The following is a 26,411-nucleotide window of genomic DNA, read 5'->3' on the forward strand; positions in this document are numbered from 1 at the left end:
TATAGAACAGACGTAACAAGCGACTTCATATGAATGACTATTTATTTCATATGAGAATATAGGACAAAGTTTTCAGACACATATTTTTTTCACCCTACTATGTCAGGGTTTTATACAACTTCATACTCGTGGTCAATTCAGCGCTTTATGATATGGAAATTTTTGACTATCGAAAGAAATGTGGGCGACTTGAATAAAAAATTTCTCATGAAGAGAAGCGGCGGGTTTGAAATAAGTCTAAACAGGCAGTTTTGTTCTACCTTATTCATACTCATTTAGGTAAAATTTGCATATCGAATGGAAAAATGTTATGATGAAGGCATTAGCCTTAAATGCGAGCGAAGCATAAAGTATGGTACTAGGTTCCCTTAGTTAGTTTTAAACTAACTTATTTCATGTCATTTACCACTTTTCTTTTGCCAAGTATGATCAGTGAGAGCTGGCAAAGTACATTCCAAGTACATGAAAACTATCATGGTTGAAAAGTTATGGGTTTGGCATAGAACGTAAAGGTTTTATCACAAATTCCTGAACTGGCAGTAGATTTTTTGGAGACGTCTTAGACTTAGTAGATTAATCCCTTTTGGCTTTTAAGGGATTACTTAGTAGGTCTGATCAAACAACATACTGGTCAGATAGTACATGTAGATCTTGCCTTTTTCAAGACAGATGCACTTCTCTCCAATCTGCTAACCAAAATTTTTTTCCTCAATGAAAATCATTGTATGATAGCTCATTTTTCAGAGCAAAATATTGGCAATCTGTTAGACGTTTGTCTTAAATTTCTGGCATGAACTTGTTTTACAGGAGATGACGAAAAATCAGTTGGCGAGAATAACTTGCCGGCGAGAACTACTTCTTGATGGAATGAAGTGTTATGCTATGACAATAGTTCTCAACAGTCAGTATGAACTGATGAAATTTTAAATGAATTTCTACACATTTAAGAGTGAGCTGCTGGCTCATAATTGAAAATTCAATGTTGTCCCCTTGATTAAGTCCTAGTAATTTTTTGCATAGCTCTTTCCTTACCATTCATGTAAACAGACAATAAAATTTTAAATACTCCCTGTAACCTCTTAAAAACAACTTTGTTGAACAAGATGCAATTTTTTTAGAGCTTATAAGCATAAATACTCCTGACTCTGTTGTTTGATTACCTTGATAACTACTGTAAAACTAATACAGAGTGGGCATTGCTGACGTAAGCAAGCACTGTGAGCTTCACCATACTTTTCCATTAATTTTTACCCTTACGCACAACTCCAGCAGACAAAACTTACAGCATGTCAATTCCAAAAGAAAAGTAATTGCATTTCCTTTCTTAGAAAAGCTATACTTTAATTTGGATAATACAATTAGAGTTATATTTTTACAGACTGGTAAGGTTCTTGACAACAGCAAGTGGAACAATGGAGAAAAAATCAGTACAGAAAGAAACATATTTTGTCTGATCACCAATATAGTGGTACACTACTCATAGAGTAGTATTCAGTAACATTATTATTTCTTAAGTATTCTTACAAATTCTGTTTTGAAGTTGTGGGACATAACCTACCATTCAAAATTTGAAAAAAAAATTGGGAACTATTACGATAAAAAAAGATGATGTTATTTGTAATGAAAAGTATTCTTAACCTTTAAAAAATGTATATATTTACATGTGTTTGATATATGGAAATATTAATTTTTTTACTTAAGGACAGTCACTTTGTTACTTCCAAGACATTCCTTTTTTTGGTTAGTATATTCAGGGGATGCTCTGGCTTTCAAAATTCTGTCGCCAGAAAAATCACCAGCTGCCAATTTTTGTTGCCAATTTTCAGAAATTAGAGCCAAAATGGGAGCTAAAATCTTTTTTTTTTTCTAATTTTTTTTAAATATGACAGTATCAGGTCATGAATTCATCAAAATAACCCCTTCATTCATGACATACATGTATCCAAGATTCACTCTTGATGCATGTATAAAGCAGGTTTTTAGCTCTAGTCTTAGTCCGAATATAAAACCATTAGTCACTTTATATGCAAAATAATAAAGTACTACTCCAGAAAAAGGTGTTTTATTATATTACTATGTTCATATAGTCCCTAATTTTAAATCATGTTCATTGTTGACCATTGTCCTTTGTGGTCTAATTAAGTTAATCTTAAAATTTAATTTTGTTTTTTATTTATAAATCTTCAACAAACTTGATTCTTTTTTCAAGTGATAAAATTTCTAGCAAACTACCATTTGCCATTAATTGTGTCCCTTTTAAATTATCTCGAATTCTATTTAGGAACTTTAAGTTAAGTTAGATACATGTAATTACCATAGAGCTCACATATATGTAGCTTTGTGGTGCTGGCTAATATAAATTTACTAATCCTGGGTGAATAATAGTCATGAGTCCATGACAACCCTCTAAGTAGAGGCAGTTTGTTTTGTTAAATTAATCATTTTAGCTTTTTGTCTGAAATCTAAATTAAAAAAAAATACTGTGTTTTAACCATTAGTTTTAATTTATACTTTTAAATATACACAGTAACTCTACATGTATCTTTTCAATAATTTAGGCAACGTATTTGTAGCAAGTTTACAATCAACAGTGCAAGCAAAGTACCTAAAGCAATAGAAATATACTATTTTGCTTACTATAAAAATCATATGTTAAACAGAGTCAACTAAATAGCAAATCTTCTGTATAATTTTCCTATTTATGTGTCAGGTGAGGTACCCAAAAGTACTGCACTTAAAACAATTTATACGTGTATGCTTATCTTCAAATTGACCTATTCCCTTAATGATCTTGAACTACTACTAAGTAAGGACAGACTGACTTTTGAAATTCATCCCTGAAAGTGAATTGCATCATGCATGCAATATTGAAATGTGTATTTTCGAAGTTCTACCAACTTTTTGGGAATAACTTCTTCTGAATCTTCTTTGTTTTGGAAATTGCATCCTATCAAATCAACCGTTTACAGTGTATTTTTTACCTTGATAGATACCCTCTGTAATGCATGCAATCTAATTGAAATTAAACCTATCAATTGTTCTGTTCCATCATTGCAGTGACTGAATAGAACAATTGATAGGTCTAATTTTAATTAGAATATAATGCATATAAATAGATTACAAAAAGTTGCTTTCCAATATTGTGAAATAGCTAGAACAGGGCTGACTGGCATGCACAGTGTCTGAACTATTTTTCATTTAACAAAAACCACTTGTGTGTATTAAATGATTATTTGAGTTTTCATTCTATGTTTAATAAGAATGGGCGTTTTCCTTTTGCGTCAGTTTACTTATTGATTTTAGTAGTTAAATTGTGCCGATAAATTAAGGATCCTTTTGCACTAGAATACAGGTAGATTTATATTTGATATTGTTTTAGTGCTACATTAGATGTGTGGTGTGATTATTGTTTATTATTTACCATTTTAAAAAAAAAAATCTCTTTATAATTGGTTGTTCATCTCTTTGGCAAGCATAATTATAAAAATAGAAGAAATATAAGACTTTTATTTTAGTTAAAAATTGGAAATATAGACCCTCCTCCTTTTTCCGGGCTTGGGATCTGTCAGGTTTCTTCTTCGGAGGTAACATTCATTTAAAAAAAAGTTATTTTAATATAGCTGGCAGATATCTGTAATCTTCTTAGCTTTAATTTATTCATTCCTAACTCATTTTCTTTATTTTATGATCCTTTTACTGTAGATTTTTACCGTTTTGATATTTAATTTCTATTTTCCGGGCTTGACGCAAAAGGTAGTCTTTTTATGGCGCAAAAGGACGATGCCCACAAGAATACAGGTAATTTTCATTTGTAAATGTATAATATTGTTACAGTTATATTTTTGAATGTCTTTCAGATGCAGAAATGAGTGGAAGACAATTTGTTGAGACATTAAAACAACTGGGTTATCCTAGAGCAAGTTCTCTAGATCCAAATGGCCTGGAGTGGATGTTTGAATGTGAAGACTTGGTACCCTTTTTAGACTGGTTTTGTACAAACATTGGGTCAGGAAATATTATTGATCCCAAGGAATTAGAAGAGTTAGTTTGATTAAAATGTGTTGTTACAACTGTCCTAGAAAACTTATGACAAAAAATTTGATGTTCAGTTGTTAAAGTTTTAGTTAAAGGTTAAAAGATAGAAGGTAAACAAATATATTGCAACAGGGCATGCCTTAAATCATGTCCTAACCAAGATGTTCAGATAGTTATGTTTGTGCAAATGGAATTCATGATAGTAAAAAACGTAAATTAATTACTGCATTTTGTATATCAAAACATTAAATGGAAAAGTGATTCTGTATACAGACGTGATTTTCTTCCTATTTAGATAGGAATTCTTATTTTTTATCTGATATTTTATTATAAAAAGTGACAGATTTTTTGTCCAAAGAGGCAGACAACAATGTTTTTTTTATACCTTACCACCTATACCTTTTCTCAATTTCCTACCATTTTGACAATGAACATGTCTGTTAATTCCATAGTTTTTTATGACAAAACTTACATGAAAAATATATTATCAATACAACATACTGTAGTTCAAATTGACAAAAAAAAAAGGTCTAGAATAAAGCATGTCTCTGATTACATCTAGATATGACTCTGTACTTAAGAGTGGTGAAGCAGTGCTAGAAGGATCACAGTTAGATGAAGCAGTTAAGAATCTTATTTCAACTGAAGAAGAAAATATATCTGTAGATGATTTAAAGTTAGTGTTTTATTTAGCCATATCCAAAACCTTAACAAACATGAACACAAAATGATATCTAAATAAATATAATTGATTTGTCAGTTACATTTATATTCTATCTAAACATTTCTGAATGAAAAACATTCAGCAAACAGGAACAAGTGTTTATTTTTATGTATCATATCCCCTGCTAACCGATGTTGTGAAAATGAAGTTCAATTTTTTCAAGTCATGAAAAACCATGCACTGATTTAGCCATTTTTACTATTGGCATATGATTTGTAGAATTGATGATTGACTTACAAGTATAATTTGCAACTTCAGTTTTCATAAATTATGTTTATTCTTTACAGAATTTGATTCTATGTCGGTCATTTGATAAAGTTCATTAAGTTGCTTCAAAATATGCTGAGTGCAAATGTGAATCCTAGCTAAACACTGAATCATATCAGACTTTTTTTTGGTATCATACATCAGAGTTTTTTTAAAAGCTGATTCAGAGACCAAGTTTTAACCAAGTGTATTTTCAGAAAACAGAATGATCAGTTAAAACAAGATCTTGAATCACACAGAAGAAGAAAAAATGCACTGATGCAGAAAAGGAATCGACTGAGGCAAGTTATCTTTAGTATTGTTAAAGTGATATCATTTCCTCTCTTTTTTTTTGAGGACCCTGATATATTTTGTTTTGTGCTTTGTAGTTGTCTATTAAAAGCTTTATTCTGCATTAAGTTAAAATATATATGCTGTAAAGAAATCAATAGAGAAAACAATTAACAGTCAAAGTTAATACAAACAATTAACAACACCAATCTGAGATAGATAGTACATCTGTAGATGTTGTAGTTAAAAAAAGCAGTCTTTATAAAAATCAGACATTAAATAATTTATGCATATCAAAAACCTAATAAATTCACTCTTAATACTTATTCAGAATCAGTGACAGACCATAGAACTACTGAAGTTTTAGTTTTCATTCAGTTGTTTTGTTTTTGAGATATGAAATTGGCACTTTATACAAGAGTTACCATTCTCTATTAGTTTGATTTGTGTTGGATATTAGTGTATGGTTCAATACAAAATGCAGATTTGAATATAGAAAGCACTATCATTATGTAAAAATATGCATATAAAAGACTGTAAAAACATTGTTAGGTGGGTTTTTCTTAATTTTGAATCACCTCTACCATTGGCAGTATCTGAATTTTATATGGACTGGTACTTAGTAGAAATGGTACGCATGTATACTTGCATTTTATTTTCCTGCTGATTCATGGATTTCTGATGATACAAATGCAGATTTTACTATTATTTTCTTTACGCTACTGTAATACATGTATATTAACTACCTATTTTACCATAATCTGCTTCTTTGTTGTTCTTTGTGTCTCATACCTGAAGTATATGAAGCAATATTTATATCAGTGTAGTTATCACATCTACTAATGCCATTTATTAACTTTGCAGTCTACATCATACTGGATTAAGTCATCGCTTATCAAAGTTGAAGGCAGTTGAGTCTAAAGCCAAGTCACAGTATAAAAAATGTTTGGAGCAAACACAAACAGATAATTTAAAGGTAATTGATATACAGGTGTATTTGAAAAAGGAATAGTTTAAATGCATTTTTATCTAGATTACTTTCTCTAACTTCTACCAAATATACAATGTAACCATTTCTAAACTCATTGTGTAAATACTGATAATCTCACATGCAAGTTTTCATTCATGACAGATGATTGGTTTAAATTCCATTGTAACATCATCAAAACAACTTGTTTCTCTGGTACATTTTGTTATAGATTTGCTGTTTGGCTTTAGATATAAGGCAAGGCATTGATATTTCTCAAAGGTATTAAGTCTTCAGTTCTTGTGGGAGCCTCCTGATGCTTCATGAAGAATTCAACATCCTTCTGTCAGAGTAGGAGATTTAACCATGTTTCTCATGTTATAATTGAATTTTCAGCTTAAAATCTTAATAAATTTCTTCAATTCTTGTCAAAGCATGTCACAAAAATTGTTGCTTTGAGAAAATTTTAAGAGGGAGATCTCCCACTTCAGAATTTTCAAAGGTTAACACCTATGTATGTATGATATAATGGTTTTATTTTATGTGTTAAGAAATAATTTAATTTTTTGTCTTTATGAATAATTCAGCTGAATGAAACCCTAGGCCACATGATAAAGTCTGTATCACGTGTAAATGATTTGTATGAAAGAACGGAACAAGAGGTTGACACCAGTACAGATAGTAGTCATGTAACAAAAGACAGACCAACTTCTCCTGTCTTTTTCACACAACTGTCACAAGAGGATTATAATAAAACAGAGGACAAATTTACACAGGAGTTGACGGCATATACAAAAAGATTGTTTTTTGAGGTAGAACTTCTTTTATTGATGAATACCATGAAAAGATAATGAGTGTCGAACATTAAAATATTTGTTGTGAAAGGCAATGCTTAAAAGATTGGCAAATACTACCTGATGAAATGCAATTTCAGGATGCTTACATGTTAAGTGAAAAAACCTGTGAGTGAGAAGTTATCACAATGGCAGTGGTTATTGCTTGATTGTGTTTGAAATACATGTATAATTGTTGGTGAGGAAAATTATTGGCTTTAATGAAGTGTTTTCTGTTTGAATATTTTCATGAATCCGTGTTCTTTAAGAGTATAAGAGTTATTACAAACAAATTAATGTGAATATTAAAGGTGAAGTTAATTGTTGGTGATGAAAATTATTGATTGTAAAGAAGTGTTTTTTTCATTTGGATATTTTCATGAATCAATGTTTTTTAAGAGTATAAGAGTTTTTACAATGACATGAATGTTAAGAAACACTCAGCCTTCCTTAATCATTAGGGGGACAAGTTTCAAAGGTTAAATCTTATATGTAGATGTTATTTTAGTGAGTCTTTTATGCAAAGGGAGAGAATTCAACTTATTACACTCTAAAGATATGCTCCACAGAGATACAGCCCAACTTGTGTAGGGTAGTACTCTTTTAAACTAACACATTTTTTAAATTTAGTATGTACATGTATGTGATATATTTTTGTGGAATCATTTTAGGGTATAGCAGAAATGGCAGGACAAGATGAAGGTTCCAGATATGAAATTTTAGAAGTCAGTGATCCTGACAGCCTACTTGTAAAAGGAGAAACAGAAAATATCAATGTCAGTGAATGTAAAGAACTTGCAAGAATTCAGGCTTTGTAAGTGTGTTATACATTTTATATTTATAACAGTGAGCTTACCTCTGTCTGTCCGTCAGTCCCAGAATGTACCATGTAAACACTTCTACTATAAACTATTAATGTAGATATCAATGAAACTTGGTTCGATATGATATATGAAAATCATATGAAAATATTCATGAAGGAAGATATTTATTAAGTGCTTGTAAAGGGCGATAAATCGGACAACTGGTTACAAAGTACATGCAAATGATGTATGACTTTTTTTCTCTGTCTGTTTATGGTTTCCAGATTCTGAGTAGTACAGACGACTCCACTTAATCGCATATCACTTTATTGCATATTTCGGTTATTAGCATAATTTTCTCCTGCACAAAACCATTTCCTATTATTCTATTAGGGGGAAAATCGCTTATTTGCATAGGCCTTTGAGGTGCATTTCGGTTTATTGCATAGAGAAATTTGCCTCATCCAGGTAAAGACAGGTTTTCCCAAATTCTATTTTAAGCCTTCGGGTCATAAATATGTCAATCATATTTATTGTTGTAAAAACTAGATTATCATCAATTAGGAGGTGTTAATAATGGATTAAAAACATAATGGACATAAAAGACAATATAAATGATTTCTATTTACATTAAAATAAACAAGCACCTAGGTGAACAATGACTTCTGACGACATGCCAAACATCACCTTATGATGCGGCTTGGAGTATTTTTTGTCCCTATTTAAATTCTTCCGACTACAAATGATTATCAATGTAAATTTAATTTTTTTTAATGAGCTGAACAGTTTTGAGTGAGCTTGGGTTACTAGGCATAAATATCATACGAAGATTAAAAGTCATTCATTCAGTACAATGTCTAATGAAATTCAACTACCCTAAGGTGCCCCATACTATCCACACTTCATAGGAATATATTGAGGTCAATGACACGTATAATACACAACTATCAGTGTACAATGGTGATTGAACAGAGGAATAAAAACACACAGACCATTTCAAAAGCCCACAAACTGCAAACATTGATGAATATTACACTGAATCCTGGCTGGAATATGAAATATGGGATTTTCTTTCATAGAAAGGTCAGGAAATTACTTGACTATTTATAGATGAGAAACACATGGTTTTACTTATAAATACACACAACGTAAAGAAGGTCAATAAACAAGACAAACACAATATACATTATTATTTATTGATAAAAGAACAATACAATGAGAAGGTCTATAACAATTAAATACCAGATCAGAAATGTTGAACAGTAATATCTCTGGTTGATCCACAGTATCGTCGTCTTACCTGAACTCACACTTCCAGTAAAATCGTAATTTCGGTTATAAGAATAGCCCGGTTATTTGCATAATTTTTACTGGCAAATAAGCTATGCAATTAAGTGGAATCCACTGTATTAGTAAAGGATACTTACATGTGTTTGTGTCTCAGGCTTTGTTTACAAAATATCTCTGAAAAAATGGTCAGATCATTTAACCTGCTTTATAACTCCTAACCATACATTTTGGTGTTTTGATAGGTAATATGTTGTGGTGATGCAAAAATTAAGAATTAACAAAAATGACTTTTTAATTTCATTTCATGAGGATAAAGAAAACGGTCAAAAAACAATTACTAAATGGATAAAATAGTATTAAAATCATTTGTGAATTAAGTATAAAAATATGAATGCTTTGTATGTTAAATACATCATTATAATTAACATGTTTATAGTTACCCTAAAGCTGAAGCTAAGAGGATAAATGCATTGATGAACAGCAAACAGGCACATGCATGTGTACAAGGTGCTCAAGATATAGTACAGACACTGAAACATGGGGACTTTGGAAGGGATGGTAGCATACTAAGGTAAGGTCAAGTAGACAGTACCAAGTTACTTAGTTACAAGTTAAAGCCGTCTTCTGGGGGTGTGTGAGGCCAAAGGCAATTACTGGCAAATTTTAGTCAATCAGGCATTTTTTTTATTCTGTCAGGCAAATAATTCTGGATTGAAACCTTTGTTATTGTTGTTTAAACTGTATATCTTGGTTCTGTCTTACAAAAACATAGCTAAATAAAGTATGGCATTAAATCCTTTTAGAAAATATCACTACTGGATGTAAGTAGCAGGGTTTATGTTTCTATATGCTCAATACCTATAACTGCATTATATTTGTATCAAGTTTAAGTTTGGTTTGATTTTTTTTTTTTTCAGAAAAAAATGCATTAAAAAAATTTCCTTTTTAGCTCACCTGGCCTGAAAGGCCAGGTGAGCTTTTCTCATCGCTTGGCGTTCGTCAGCATCGTTGTCTGTTGTCCATCATCAACTTTTCTCTAAAAATCTTCTCCATTGAAAACATTGAACAGAATTTGATAAAACTTGAAAATCATCCTTGGCATGTCTACTACCAAAATTTTATCTGTTTTGATCCCTCGCCAAAAAACATGGCTGCTGTTACTAAAAATTGAACATTGGGGTATCACCATATATTTTTGTTTATATCTCAAAAACCATATTAGATAGAAGAATTCAGAGACATCTTGGGCTCGAAGAAATCTATCTTCCCTGAAAATTTCAAGATAATCTATACACTACTTTTGGAGTTATTGCCCTTTTTTTGCTAGTTTTACCTTTTATTGTCAGTTTTTGGGATTTTGATCCTTTAGGACACTACACAAAAATATAGTCCAAATGTGATTCCCTTTGCATCATTCAATACCTCTTTTATAACCAGTAAATATGTTTCTCGCAATAAACCAGTTCAGTAATATTCTATTATTTCTGCAAATAAAATTAAGATCTAGTCTTCATATCAACACAAGATTTGAGGGACTCCTTTTTGGCCTTGAAAGATATTTAGTAATAAATTTGCTTTTAAGGAATTTATTTCTTGCAGTATTGTGTCTGGAAGGATAAAATTTGTTAAGTATTTTCATTTTAACACACTTATAAGTCAAATCCTTAATCCTATCATTAATATTTTACTTTTTATAAACAGAAAGTGAAGAGCAGTGATTTTAACCAAGTAAAATTGCCGGGAAAATTCAAATTGATAAAAGTGTCTAGTTTTTGAAAATCTTGTGTAAAGGAAACTATTTTCATAAGGTGATATTGATTTTATTTAATTATAATAATAATGTAGGATAAATACTCTGTTAATAAAGCCTTTGAATGCCAGATATCAACAAAACAATAGCATGTTAAACTTTGATAATTAACGTAAATTTAAAAAATATATACATATGTAGGTAAAAGTATGTTAAGATCTGTGATTGGTGCAAATTTGGGATAAAATATGTTGATTGCATTTTTTAATGATTTTTTGCACTTTTAGCATGTTATTCAGTTAACATAAGTAGAATGAAGATTAATGTTTAAATGTTCAGTATCATGACAAATATCATCTGTGCTAATTTGGTTGAAGGTGATTGACTATTTTTAGGTTTTTCATGTATTTAACTTTTTAAAACTAAAAAAACCAGGTGAGCAATTCAGGCTCTTGAGAGCCTCCTGATTTTGTTTTTTAAACATTTTTTATACGGTATTTTTTTCTGAAATCTTAACTTTGTGATCTTAGAAATTAATTCTACATGTAGGAGTCCTCATTCAGAAGTTTTCTATTATTTTTATTATGATTTAAATATGTTTTTCATTTATAATAGTAACTGTCAAAAAATTGAATTCATATACACAATGTACTTGTGAAAAAAATACACTGAAGGTATACAGGATATAAATATAGTCGAACCTCGTTAAGTTGAAGTCGAAGGGACCATGCAAAAATGTTCGAGTTATCCGAGGTTCGAGTAATCCGAGGTCGAGGATAAACCGGAAATACTAGTAGTTTGGTCTATGATTGTTTCTGTAGTTACATCATTTGTTGTTCTTGTACATGTACATGTACTTCACTCTACACGGTACTTCATATTGTCATGCATTTCATATCGGAAGTTATTTTTTTGTATGTTGTTTATCATGTCTGAAATACTGAACGGCACAGAGTGTTTTAGTGAAATTTCCTTTTTATTTTTTTCTATATCTAAAATGTCATAGTTCGTAACCTGCTGCTTTGTATGATTCACAATCAGGAGTATCGTCAAACATGTGCTCTACAATATTACGATAAAATTTCACATTCACTAGCGAAACAAATGTAGTCATTGAAATTCCCTTACTATCGTCAGTCTGATGTTTCATTAAATAGTCAGATACCATTACAATTCATCTGTATTTTTTTATAAATTTTTCAAAATATAAAAATATCCGATATCATGATGAGTGGCAACAAATTAATTTAAAAGCCACGCTAATTGTTGTTAAAACACACTTCGATCATGGTTTGTAAGAAAGCAATCAGTTTTCTGACTAATTAGTTGACTTCGAGACATCAGGGTTAATTAACCTCGAAGTCCTATTGAGGGGACTGATTGATTACATCGAGTTATCCAAGGTTTCGATTCATCTGAGTTCAAGTCATCCGAGGTAAAATTGTATTGGAGTAAGGGGAGTTTTGCTGGGACTTTGTAATTAGTTCGAGTTATCCAAGATTTTGACTAATCGGAGTTTGACACATCGAGGTTTGACTGTAATGATATTTTTGGCTATTCTTGTTATCTCTTGATTAATTTACTGAATTGCTATTATTTGATTTAGTCAAAGAATTCAGGAGAAAAGAAATGCTGTAAATATGGTAAAGAGAGACATAGCTGGAATGGCAGAGAGAGATATTCCTGCATTAATACAAGAGAGTACTGCATCACAGGTTTCCAAAATACTTACAGGAGATTATAATTTGAAGTTGGCAAGACAAGATTACTTTATTTCTAACCAAGATCAGGTACAGAGTTCCTTTTATTTAAAATTTCAGGGATAGTTGTAGTAGTTAAATGAAAACATTATACAATGCCATTTTAATACAACCGCAAAAAAAAAAAATATTTGATAGTATAATGGTTACTCTGTCTTCATCGTTGTTGTCTTCATTGGTGTCTGTTAATTAAAGTTTATTTATGATTACTTGAGTAAAACTTACCTGATCATTTTGAAATTTTAAAACATTGTTCCTAGGGACTTGGCAGAGGGTCCTATAGTTTTTTGAGGTTTTTGCCCCTTCCCATTTGCAAATAAGGGGCTAAAATTTGGGAAATGTGTGTTATCATTAGAACTGATAGGCAAAGTATATTGCTGGGCTAATTTTTATGGTTCAGATGTCAATCCATTGCTTTTGAAATTCTGTTTTAAAATATTTTTAGGGTAAATGCTATTGCCATCACTTCGCAATTGTCATCAACGTTAACAATTTTTCAAAACTCTTCTCCTTAGTTAGAACCAAAAAACTTGTTACGAATGTTTGTTTTGGGTATAATGGATAGAACTGATGTGGGAATTTTAGATCAATCGAAAAATATGGCCGCCATTACTAAAAATTGAACATAGGGGTCAGACAGAAGTTTTTCATATAAATCTCCAACACCGTTTAGGTTAAGCAAAATTCTGGGGGTAAAAGTGTTCAGAACAAAAACATTTTCTTTTTTAAATGATGAGCAATTAAATGTTTTAATTGACAATGAATACAGTATATACTTGCATATGTTTTTGTTATTGATCATGATATGCAATAAAATGTAATTTGTGGAAATATATGAATAGTGGCTTTTGTATTATGTATTTGAATTTATCAGAGGTTGTTATAGCAATTCATAAATTTTTATCAGCTGAAGTGTAGTTTGCACTTTTAGTGACTAAAATTCATGTTATAAATGTTTTTTTTTCAAGGTTTTGAATCAGTTAATTTCACAGAGGTCAAGAAACGAGTTTCTGACGATGGGGTATGAAGTAGAAGCTCGATGCCACAGAGATATTCACAGGTTACTGACTGCTGTCAAACAGTTGTTGTTTACACAACTTAAATCTTACAAGGACAGAATGGTAAGGATAGTATAACCAAAATACTATTACAAGTGCTTAATAACGCAAAACTTTAAATACTGTAAACACATGAATTTTTGCCATTTTGCAGTGGACAAATAAGCTTGAAAGACAGTACCTGTGAAATTGATTTTGAAAACTATGAGACACTAAACAGTCTTAAAGCCATGAAAATTGTTAAACAAATATGTTTACTGGACAGAATCCATGAAAATTGTGAAACGAATATGTTTACTGGACAGAATCCATAAAAATTGTTAAACGAATATGTTTACTGGACAGAATCATTAAAATTGTTAAACGAATATGTTTACTGGACAGATTCCATGAAAATTAGCAACTGCAAACATAAAGCTGTTTACACTAGTGGATGGAACTAAAAATAAATCTGTTTACACTAGTGGATGGAGCTAGAAATAAATCTGTTTACACTAGTGGATGGAACTAGAAATAAATCTGTTTACACTAGTGGATGGAGCTAGAAATAAATCTGTTTACACTAGTGGATGGAACTAGAAATAAATCTGTTTACACTAGTGGATGGAACTTGCTCATTAAGTATGAGAGTGTTACAGGCAGATATGATGATATTCTGTTTGTTAATGCAGGGAAAAGGATCATTGTTCAATTCACATAGATAGTCACAATTTCTCATGCAATATTATATCCATTGTTGCATTGATTTTCAATGGATAGCAGAATTGACCTCCTCAAAATTTTATACATGTGCAAATGTTACTTTAAAGGCTTTGACATATATATCTGACTGCTCCATTAGAGTGGAGCTACCTGTATTGTACATTTTAAAATTTTGTTATAAGTAGTTAATAACTGTTTACTGACTGATATACTTCGGCTAGTCAACTTAATTTGCTACCATTTAAACAATGACTTACAACTTAATTTTTTAAATGTAATACAGTTATCTCTTAAAGTAAATAATATTTTAAATGAAGAGGTTTTTATATCTTTGTCTCAATGGAGACATTTTATTGTATTTTAGCAGGACATGTCCAAAAGTGAAAATAGTAAATTCCATGTAGATTGTAGAAATTTGATATGCTTATCTGTCTAAAGGGAGATAATGCCAATATGTTGTTTGAAAAAAAAAATACTTTAAATTCAGCAAAATGTTCTTATGTTTTGACAGAAAATGATGGAGGACCCTGTTCTCTGTTCTGGTAAACAACAAAGAGGAACTATAGATTCCAGAGACAAATTCTCTACAAATCTACATAATTTGCTCTGTAAGATATATAATTTACATGTGTAGGAGAAAAGCTGGTATTATGTCTTTTTAAATATTCTAAATGATGTTTTGTTACCTGTTTAACATAGCAAACAAGGATGCAATTCAGAGCAATATTATGACACTTGGAAGAGTCAACTACATTATTGATTCTGTAAATCTTAGCTCATGCCATTTGAGAAAAAAAACAATGAAAATATTGTTTAAAATGGGAATACATTTACTTAGTGTAGAATGTTGTATTATATTATGATTTCATATCTACTAACAAAAATGTCTTGTATATTATAAGAAAATATGATTGTATATATATATTGTTCAGGTACTGATGAAAATGAAGATAGGAAACACTTGTTTCTGACATTCAATAGTCTTGTACAGGGTGCTGACAAACTGAGACAGAAACAGTCATCACAAAAGGCTACCAGAATATCTATGGAAGAAAGACAAGAGGAAAAAATTAAATTGCTGTAGGCATTTATTATGATGAGTAAATTATTAGAAATGTTGTGACACACTATGTAGGCAAAACAAAATCCTATTAAATTCATATCTACCATTTCAGAGTCTATTACATTGTGGGTAACTATTTCCATAGCATATACATGTACCAATTTGATCAAACTTAAAAGGAAGTTTGTAATGTCATTGATCAAAAATCTACTGTTCATATTCTGTATAATTTTACCCATATTTTCTGGAAATGGCAAATTGATATTGCTTTTTTCTCTTGCCTATGGTGAAAGTAGCAGATATCGAGATTAGGGTATTGCTTTTCTGGTGTAGGTGTTGGTGTATGCATAGGCATCCATGTTCAGATTTTATGTTATGTTTTCTGATTACATCAGTTTAACATGAATTACTAGGGTTTGGTCAAACATATTTGCCATATCTGTGTTATGCATATGCCCCTGCAGTCACTAACAGATATTGAATGACAGCGACTAGGTGTGACAGGCTTATCTCTGTTATAACAGTTAATAATTTACACCTTAATCTAAATTATGATGTAAAAGTATTCATTTTCTTCATCATACATGTATATTCATGACTTTATATCAGGAATATGAAATTGATTTACTGTTGTTTGAAATTCTTACATCTATGTATTTAAGACACATTGCCATCACTTAATGTCTGTCGTCTTCGCCAGTCATCTTTGTCCGTTAACAATTTTTCAGAAATCTTCTCCTCTGAAACTACTGAATGGAATTATATGAAACTTTGCACTTATGTTCCTTAGGGTATCTTGCACAAAATTTTTGTTTATTTTTTTGATCTATCAAAAAACATGGCCACCTTGACTAAAAATAAAACATAGGGGTCAGACAGTAGTTTTTCACATATATATTCAAAACCATTAGGTTTAGCCAAATTCTGACATAGAGTAAAAGTGTTCAGCATGATAAGATCTATCTGTGGTCAAATTTTCATTTTAATCTGTTAAGCCATGTAATGGTCCTTATATTAAATCCTACCAAAGTCTTCTTGAGTCAAAATTGTTAGACAACTTCTCTGTTATCAAGTTGTATTTTGAGAAGAAAAATTATTACAGGTGGCCATGATTATAGTTACATATAATTGGAATATCATACAATCAGTTCTAGTATGATATCCTTTGGTAACCAAGACTATTAGTCATTGCTTGAAAATTGTATTTTTGCTGTTATGTATTTATTTTAAATGTTTTCTTTGCAATTAACACACTGAGCAGGGCCCAGTATCCAGTGCAACTAAAATATTGCTACAGTCCTAACTTTTTATTAGTCAATGTAGAAAAATCACCTTTTGCAAGTTCAGTCTACAGGAAATAGATATGAAGCTAATTCCGTCTTTTGTCTTTTCTTTGTTAGTTAGCTTAGATGGGATTTCCTTATAATTATAAGTTTTTATTGAAAATCATAACTGGACTATATTTATCTATGTTATCTTTCATAGAGAAAAGAGCTTGCAGAGCAGTGAACAGGTTGTTTATTCAGGCTCCAGTACAACAAGTGGGCAGCCATGCATGACACCACCTGCTTTAATGGATGCCATGACACAACTTGAGGAAATGTTACGTAAATTAGAACAAACAATTAAAGAGGTGGTCAAAGATGTGGAAAAAAGAAAACAGGTATGTCACCGTTTGACTAACATTTTTTTTGTTTAAAAGATTTTGTCTTATTTATATACATGGCTGTTTTTCTTTACTTTTAAGTAAAAGAGTAATCAAGAAAACCAAGGTTATAGCTGTAATCAAAAGAATGTAATCCAGGTACAAAGACCAGACATGGAATACAGGCATACACAACAAAGAACATAAAGTAACTAAAGTCATACATATGAAGTGACAAAAGCATATGAGCAACTCGGACTCCACTAAAAACTGGGAGCATGGACCATGTGCACAGGTTGGGTAAGCATCCTCTGCTTTTCTCGAAAAACCTGCCGAGTTGCTCATAAAAGTCAAGTCTGGGGTAGACGAAAGAGGAAAAGAAAACTATGACACGTTGAACAAATCAGTTTTTATGGCAGATGGATACACTGTAACAATCCACGAGTTCATGATGACGACCATAAAACTTCTGTAGTAATGACTTCCATCTTATAGCAACATAACCCTGTTCTTGAAGCCTATTTGTTAGAATTCTAGCTCGATACAAAAAGTCTGCATAAAATGCCACTTTTTCAAACCTATTGTTTACCATTATGATTCTTTTTTCACTGTAAATACTTCTGATTTTGTTGATTTCTGCTCTTTTTGTTGGTCTCATAAAATAAAGCCAGTATAGGTATAACCAATGACAATTTAACCTTTTGACCTTTACAGTCTGACAGTAAACTTTACAATCCACAGGCCCAAACCATATTTTGAGAAAATCTTATACTGTAAAAGTTCTATTGTTTGTGGGGTACCAATTTTCATGGTTTTCGTGGGTGAGTCAGACCATGAAATTTGGTTCCCAACAAAAAGGAGATTCCCATTCATGCATATACTGAAAACCTCAAAACCACAAATTCAAGAATCCATGAACTTGTGTATCTTTCCTTATCCACGAAAATTGGTATCCTCGAATTAAAGTACTTTCACAGTATAGATATTACTGGCATGTAAGTGGAATTTTTACAGATTAAATATCGATTTTACCTATCTTATGTTTTTGTTTTACTGGTTTATCATGATATTGCCCCTAGGTGAATCATGAAGCCAATTTCGAGTTTATTATGATACCACTTGTAGTGAGAGATCAAAAATTTCATTGCTTGTTTTCATAAACAAAATATTTTGACCTGCTCTCCAATATCAACTTCCCATATGAGTGGAGTATGCTTAGCACAACAATGCATGCAACTTCATGTCTAACTAAAGAAATCACTTGTTTTCTTGACCACATTACATGGTTTGTAATAAACATGTAATGAAATTTGGATATACCTAATATACTTATATGCAACACAATAAGACAATTATTGTTAGTAACCCACATGCAACACAATAAGACATTTATTATTAAACCCACACTTTGTTTTCTATTTTTAGATGTTGAGACAAGACACCCTTATGTGCAAGGAGAGGAGACTGTTCCCTTATTTCTTTACTAATCCTACACAGCTTCATTCACTATTTGATGAACTGTCTTCCAGACTTCAAGCTCAGAGAGTCAAATGATATTGGTACTAATAATATGTATTTGTTATTGTTTTTTAATAAAATATTTCACATTATATGTGTGTGATAAATATTAGGAACAGCAAGATTCTGCTATTTTTGCCAACATTATTTTTTTAAGTATACTATGTAGTTCTATCTAGGAATCATTCAGAAGCTGATTATGGAACAATTCAACTTCTGTTTTTGTAAACAATGTTGGGAATGAGGTGAAAATAGTGATCCCAGAATGTCATACAGTTTCTGAATTGGTATTTTCATGCATGTCTTTCACAGAATGGCTTCAGTGGACTAAAGATACATTGGTATGACCAGTAATAGAGTTAGTGATTGCTATACTTCAAAGATAATCCAAACTAGGATTTAGTTATGAAATTATTTTTAGAATCCTTATAATTTTCCCTTTAAGAGATGTTTTTACAATTTGATGAACTCTGAAATCTTATCAGCTAAAGAAAAAGTTTACTGTTTATCTGAATAGACAATGGAATGGAGTGTTATTAGATCGTACATGCAGTGATTAAATGGAGTAATTAGTATGTCTGATTTTAATTAGATTATTTAAAACACCTTCACGGTAAGCTATCTTGTGTTAAGAACATAAGAGAGTAAGGGTAATCACCCTTTAATGAGTCAACTGTCCATTGCCACTACAAAATGCAATAAGAATATGATTTACGCCCTTCCCATAGAATTTGTTATATCAATATACTAAGCTTTACATTATAGGGAATCTGTCCAAAAATGTCAACGAGTTGTTTCTATACCATTCAGTAATACTGATGTAATGATAAAATTGTAAATTAAAAAACGTGGACAACGAGCCTCTCATAATAATCATATTTGATCATAATATGTATATGTGTCATGTTCTTTCATTCTTAATTTCACTCAAACTTTTAGGTGTAGTTGTCCTTATAATTATGATACATAGACACAGATAGACAGACACAGTGGCAAACCCCCTTCCCCTTTTGTTGGGAATTTTTTATTTTGTGCAAAATTTTGGCACACTTGAGCGAATGACAGGCATTAACGCCCATCCATTTCCCTTCCCTCTTGTATAAATTTCAACACTGAGATCCAAAGGGTACAAAGTTAACTTATTTTGATTGAAAAAAAAGGAGTTTATGGGATTCAATCCCAATTCTAATGTATATTTTGATTTTTAATTTCAAACCGCAATAAGTAGAAGTCCGATTTCAACTTTTTGAGAGCTTTGACAACATTTATTCTTTGTTGAAGAAGCACTGCGATTTGATAAGTTTGTAACATTTTTTGAGTCTTAAAATTAAAAAAAAACATTAAATGTTGCAAATGGTATAAGTGACTGTTACAACATTATTAGTACCATAATAAACAATAATACACCTTCGAATGAAAAGCAGAATATAAAATATACAAGCTTTAAAAATGTAGATATTGAGTCACTAAATTCTGACTTGTCAAATGTAAAACCATTTATTCCTTCATCTGCAAGTCATGGTTTATATTCCATTGAAACACAGGTAAACCAGGCTTATGAATCAGATATTTGCAATGTCTTTGATCAACATGTACCAATCAAAGAGATGTATGTTAAAAACAATCAGTTACCCTATATGAATAGAGAATTACGAAAAGCAAGCTATGAAAAGAAAATGCTTTATAATAAATATCTCAACGTCCAAAATGCTAAAAATTGTTAAAAATATAGATCAAAAAGAAATTTAGTAAATAATTTAGTAAATAAACTGAAAATGTTTATTTTCAAGAAATATGTTTGGGAGGCTGTAAACAGACTGATTTTTGGAAAACCATCAAGCCATAATTCTCCAAAAAATCAAACGGTACACAAAACAAAATTATATTACAAGAAGAAAATGAGATTATAACAAAAAATGAAGAAGTCTCAAAGGTATTCAATGACTTTTTTTGTAAATGTTGCCAAAGAAATAGGTAAAGATTATAATTTTAATAAAAGTAACCACCCAAGCCTTCAGAAGATTGAAGAAAAGGACTTTAAACAGAATGACTTCGAATTTGTTCCAACAAATGAATCTTTTGTATCAAAGGTCACTGACAAATTTAATGTGAAGAAAGCAACAGGAGTTGATAAAATATCAGTTAAACTCATGAAATATGGCAAACCATCCTTAGTGCCAACAATAACTAAACTAGTTAACCATTCAATAGAAACTTCAATATTTCCAAGCAGACTAAAAGTGGCACAAGTCACTCCATTATTTAAAAAGAATGACCCTTTTACAAAAAGCTACTACAGACCAGTCAGTTTATTACCTATTCCATAAAAAATATTCGAAAAAGTTTTAGCTGAACAGTTGTTTACTTTCTTTGAAACTATTTTTGATAAATTTTTATGTGCATTTCGAAAAGGCCATGGTTGCCAAACAACATTATAAAGGTTATTAGAAGACTGGAAACAGGTGTTAGATAATAATGAATATGTGGCAGCCATTCTTATGGACATGTCAAAGGCATTTGACTGTCTGCCACATGATATTTTAATTTGTAAGTTATCAGCATATGGTCTCGACAGAAAGTCTACTGACATGTTATTATCATATTTTTCAGGGCGTAAGCAACGAATATAGATTGGCTCTTGTGTCAGTAGCTGGGCAGAAATTCAAAAGGGGGTTCTGCAAGGATCAATTTTGGGTCTTTTGCTGTTCAACGTGTTTATAAATGACATTTTCTATTTTATTCAAAAAGGAGATTTATACAACTATGCTGATGACAACACATCCTTTCATTCACCAAATTTTAATGAAGTAATAGATGTACTACAATCAGAAAGTATTATTTTGATAAACTGGTTTTACTTTAATTGTATGCAGGCAAATCCTGAAAAGTTTCAGGCCATAGCTGTTGGCAAAAAGACTTTTGATATTGGATCTGCAAAAATAAGCTGTGATGAAACTGTAAAATTATTAGTAGACATAGACTTTAAACTAAATTTTAACTTCCATATACAGAATTTGTGTAAAAAAGCTGTGTAACAGTTAAATATTTTAAAAAGAATAGGTAAAAACTTGAGCAAATTAAATCAACTAACGATATTTTTCACATTTATACAGCCAAATTTTAACTTTTACCCACTATCATGGCATTTTCGTTCAGAAGGTAATACTCAAAAAATTGGAAGAAAACAGGAAAGGGCTCTAAGATTCGTTTATGAAGACTATATTTCAACATATGAAGATCTTTTAATCAAGGCAAAAATTCCAACAATGTATATAAAAAGAACAAGAACAATGGCAATAGAAATATTTGAAATACTTAACAACTTAGCACCTCCTGTCTTATCAAATCTTGTTGAAAAGAAAGACCACAAGTATAATTTTAGTTACACAAATTTATTGCAAGTGTGAAAACTACTTGCTATGGTAAGAGATCTTTCAGGTATGCTGTACCTGCTCTTTGGAATTCATTTCCAGAATCTTTCAGGAAAATTTCAAATTTTAATTAGTTCAAAAGTCAATTATCTTTCTGGAATGGTAAAGAATGTACTTGTCTTGTTTGCAAAAATTTAGACTAAAACTTTCTTACTGATGCAGCATACCAACCACACATACTAGACTTTTTTATATTTTGGTTCAGTTTTATTATTATTTTTTAGTTACTTTGCTTTAGTTGCATGCTAGCTTTATTCCTCATCTGCTTATTATTTTATTCTTTAGCTAGTAGTAGTAGTATTTTTAGTGTTTGTATGCTTCAACTGCATATATTCTCCTATAATAGTACTGACTGATATAATTATTTGTTTTTATGTTTGTCTAAATGTCTTCTGTGTGTATATGTATGTCTTGTTTTACTTACCTGCATGATTATGTATGACTGTAAATATTATTTTTGTCCGCTCATAAGCGCTTATGATTATTGTTTAATGTCTTGCCAACTTTAGCTTAAAGCTTGTCTATGTTTGTAAAAATGCACCATTTTCTGTTGCTGGTATGTCAAGACAAATATTTTTTCAGGCAAAATGGCAACACCATACGTCTTATGTATAGTATTTAATTCACCTTGAAATTAGTTTTCGTTGCTGTAAATAGCCAACCTGTTCGCACTAATGTAGTCCGCCAGAAGAAGTATTTCATCTTTTCTGCCATCTCTAAATTTTCTACATTATCAAGCTTTGCTGTTTCTAGATTTTCTATATATTGAAAAGTTGATAAATTGTGGCCTTCTCTGATATGCATCTGAGACTGGCGGTTTTTTCTTTCAGGAGGAACAAATTCTATAGAAGATTTCAGTATATCTGTTTCAATAATACCCAAAGCCGAAATGCCATTGGACGATAGTTTGTGATCAAACTTTAATTCTTCTGTATTTAGTCGACTAAATGACTCTTTCATTTCTTCTGATTTTGAGATTTGTTCTTGACTTTCGTTAGAAACGAAAAAGGCTTGTCGATCTGTTCCTTATTTAAATTACGCTTTCGAAGATATTCTTAGTCTGTCACACCTCTTTAGCAATCTGTTGAGTTTCTTGAATAATTGTGTTGATGTCTTTGTTTATTTTCTCTTCACGCGTTGTTAAATCGGCTAGCAGCTCTTCTTCTAGGTTAATTGTAAATGATATTTTTCATTGTTTCTTGGATAGTGATCGATGCAAAGATACTCGATGCTTTTTGCAACTTTGATCTGGTATTCTAAACCGGACAGGAATCCCATCGATGTCGAGAAGATTAGGTGTACGAAATATTTTTTATTACTTGATTTTCAGCGCACTCGTTACATAGGTATTCTTCACGCATTGCACACTACTTTATGGACCGCGCTTCCTTACCCCTCTTTTCACATGGCTCACAGTCAATCTCCTTTTTACTGCAAAGAAGTTGATCTACATTAAGTGTTTTTCCAAAGGTGCAAACGAGTAGAAATCTGTGGACAATCAATGCTGAGAAAGACAACCAAGATCAAATCACAAATGGACAACACGAGTGCCACTAAAAGCCGGATCACATAAAGGCTAAAAACCACTAATTCCACTTCCCACAGGCTTCTATGCTAATTTCACAATATTCAATGGCTTCTCTGGACTTTACCTTAACTTTAACCTGCAGAGGACTATATATCAGCATGATTCTACATATGTCAGCTCACAATCCTCAGAATGGCATGTGGGATTAGCAGACTTGCAGTGCAGTACTGGTCACCGGAAGTGAAGGGTCTATAAATAGCATGGGAAATCCCAGTGTTTTCACAAGATAGAGGTATATTTAAAAATCATTGTGGAGATTAGGCTTCACATCACAAGAAGCAAAATGCACCTATAAAATGTACAGAACTGTTTTTCCTGTCAGAAACTGTTTAAATTTTTAAAATAAGATGAGAACTTTTTTCACAGCACTATGAGGAACAGGGGTAATTTCTGCGTAGGACTATTTTTGCGTACGTTCCAAATGCTCATTGGTTGAATTGGTGGTCTGTAACCTAAAGAGTCACTTTTTGTCTTAGAAAATATAAATCACTATACAGGTATCTTCCTACACACATACTGAATGCATTTGCAAAGTTTCAGTGAAATGTAACAAGCACTTTTTTAAATATTTGATTTTTAAATATAGGGTAACCAAGTTGTGCGAGCAAAAAAGTGACAATATTCTACCATACTTAAATGCATTAAATATTTGCAAAGAACTTTTTCTGACTTTTCAAATAAAAAATATCAATCACAACTTGTTTTTTTAACAATATTAATGAAGAAATAGTTTTAACAGTAATCATTTTCTGAGAAATTGGTCTATTTTTCAAAAAATATTTCTGACATGCCTCCCCCTTTTTCCTGATCACATATCAAAAATCCTAAATCTTTAAATTTTCACAAAAGGTGATATATTTGGCTTTAAATTTGTAAATACAGTGTTTTCACATTACAACATGACCAGTAAAGGGCACCTAAAGCAAAAAAAGTGCTCAATAATGGATTTTCCATGTTGCCATAGGGGAATGCTTATATGGCCTTAACCGCAGTAATGAAAGTGAGTTTTTCCTCATTTCTAACCTAATTTTTGCTCAAATCTACACAAAACTTGATTTCAAGTGCTTATTACCACCATATTTAGGTAAATATAGCCCTCAAAGTTTAATATTTGATATTTTTACTAAATTTTCTACACTTTTTACAAGATAGGACATAAAAATCAGCCAAAAAGACCAATTTTCCATAATTTGGACCTATAACTTAAAAAAATGCATATTTTGAAGGATTTTTGTAGTGTATTCCTCTCATGGCAAAGTTAACAAGATCTTCAAGTAGTTTAAAGCTATTTCAAGAAACTTTTCATTTTGCCATGGCTTCATCTTGAGGCTAAAAACCACTAATTCCACTTCCCATAGGCTTCTATGCTACTTTCACAATATTCAATGGCTTCTCTGGACTTTACCTTAACTTTAACCTGCAGAGGACTATATATCAGCATGATTCTACATATGTCAGCTCACAATCCTCAGAATGGCATGTGGGGTTAGCAGACTTGCAGTGCAGTACTGGTCACCGGAAGTGAAGGGTCTATAAATAGCATGGGAAATCCCAGTGTTTTCACAAGATAGGGGTATATTTAAAAATCATTGTGGAGATTAGGCTTCACATCACAAGAAGCAAAATGCACCTATAAAATGTACAGAAATGTTTTTCCTGTCAGAAACTGTTTAAATTTTTTAAATAAGATGAGAACTTTTTTCACAGCACTATGAGGAACAGGGGTAATTTCTGCGTAGGACTATTTTTGCGTACGTTCAAAATGCTCATTGGTTGAATTGGTGGTCTGTAACCTAAAAGCCGGATCCAGTTTGCTTATATGCTCCAAGAGGATGTTAAATAAATACTTATTGATGATTAATTTCTAATTTTTTTAACACTTCATCATTCACAGCAAGTTATTTTAATTTCTGTGAAATTCTGAATAGTTCATCTAATTTTAACCACGCCCTTAATAACTATTTCATTGGTATCCCAATACACACAATTACGTATGGCGCTGTCAATATTGATCAGAACTTTCTTATTCATTTATTTTTTGTTTTCTGTTACTTTTTAATTGAAATATAAGAACTGTTTTCAATTGTTGGTTAGATCATTGAAGGTCGACTAACTTAAAGTTGTTAATATCCAATAATCTAACCTACAATCGAAAACACTCTAATTTCTGGAGTTGAATCCGGTTTTCGACAAGCATTTATAACAACGATATGAATTTCTATTTCCATAGAGGTGTATTTAATTACAAGTCTATGGTAATACTAAGGAGGCGACCGTTAGATTCTTGGGGGTGGGGCTGGCAGATTTTGAAAATAAATAATCTGTCTCTGATTATGTAGGAAATAAATAATCTGGCCTCATCATACCAGAAAATATATAGTCTGACTTTGCAAATTGCTAGAAAATAAATATTCTGACCCTGGTGATACAAAAAAAATATTCTGATTTTGGGTAGTAAATTGAAAATAAATATTCTGACCTGCGCAAAACTTAAAAAAAAAATTTGGCTCGCTTCGCTCGCCATCGTTTCATAAATTAGAAAAGTATACATGTTTAAATACTCCACAAGTTTTATACAACACCCTAATAATATCCCGTGGCAATATCAAATACAGTGGATTCCTCATAATCACATATCCAATTTGTCAGAAAAAAATATGCAATTAACAGGAACATGCTATTATCAGGAATGTTGAATTTGGTGTGG

At 31.3% G+C, this 26,411-nt stretch overlaps 1 protein-coding gene across 2 annotated transcripts; it reads left to right on the forward strand.

The window, feature by feature from the left end:
• Window positions 1-154: 154 nt before the first annotated feature.
• LOC148628519 (HAUS augmin-like complex subunit 3) lies at window positions 155-18,777 on the forward strand. Of its 2 annotated transcripts, XM_088588902.1 has the most exons (15): window positions 162-279; window positions 1,379-1,468; window positions 3,858-4,041; window positions 4,598-4,711; window positions 5,224-5,307; window positions 6,161-6,272; window positions 6,851-7,075; window positions 7,768-7,910; window positions 9,626-9,760; window positions 12,546-12,729; window positions 13,668-13,820; window positions 14,971-15,067; window positions 15,392-15,539; window positions 17,008-17,185; window positions 18,593-18,777. In XM_088588902.1, exons 3-15 carry the CDS (start codon window positions 3,866-3,868, stop codon window positions 18,719-18,721), a joined length of 1,878 nt encoding a protein of 625 aa, XP_088445028.1. In that variant the 5' UTR covers window positions 162-279; window positions 1,379-1,468; window positions 3,858-3,865; the 3' UTR covers window positions 18,722-18,777. The 2 variants fall into 2 exon arrangements, with proteins under 2 accessions (XP_088445039.1, XP_088445028.1); XM_088588913.1 differs by lacking the exon at window positions 1,379-1,468 and having other exon boundaries at window positions 155-279.
• The last annotated feature ends 7,634 nt before the right edge of the window (window positions 18,778-26,411 follow it).

Source organism: Perna viridis, chromosome 1 (genome assembly GCF_037379345.1).
Source record: "Perna viridis isolate PV_CMFRI_1.1 ecotype Kerala chromosome 1, ASM3737934v1, whole genome shotgun sequence".
NCBI lineage: Eukaryota > Metazoa > Mollusca > Bivalvia > Mytilida > Mytilidae > Perna > Perna viridis.

Bases quoted from the DNA above. Each gene is read 5' to 3' on its own strand.
- LOC148628519 (XM_088588913.1), top strand. From the start codon at position 3,866: ATGAGTGGAAGACAATTTGTTGAGACATTAAAACAACTGGGTTATCCT. The intron at 12,730-13,667 runs GTACAGAGTTCC...TTTTTTTTCAAG, and splicing joins TTATTTCTAACCAAGATCAG to GTTTTGAATCAGTTAATTTC. The intron at 17,186-18,592 runs GTATGTCACCGT...TTCTATTTTTAG, and splicing joins ATGTGGAAAAAAGAAAACAG to ATGTTGAGACAAGACACCCT.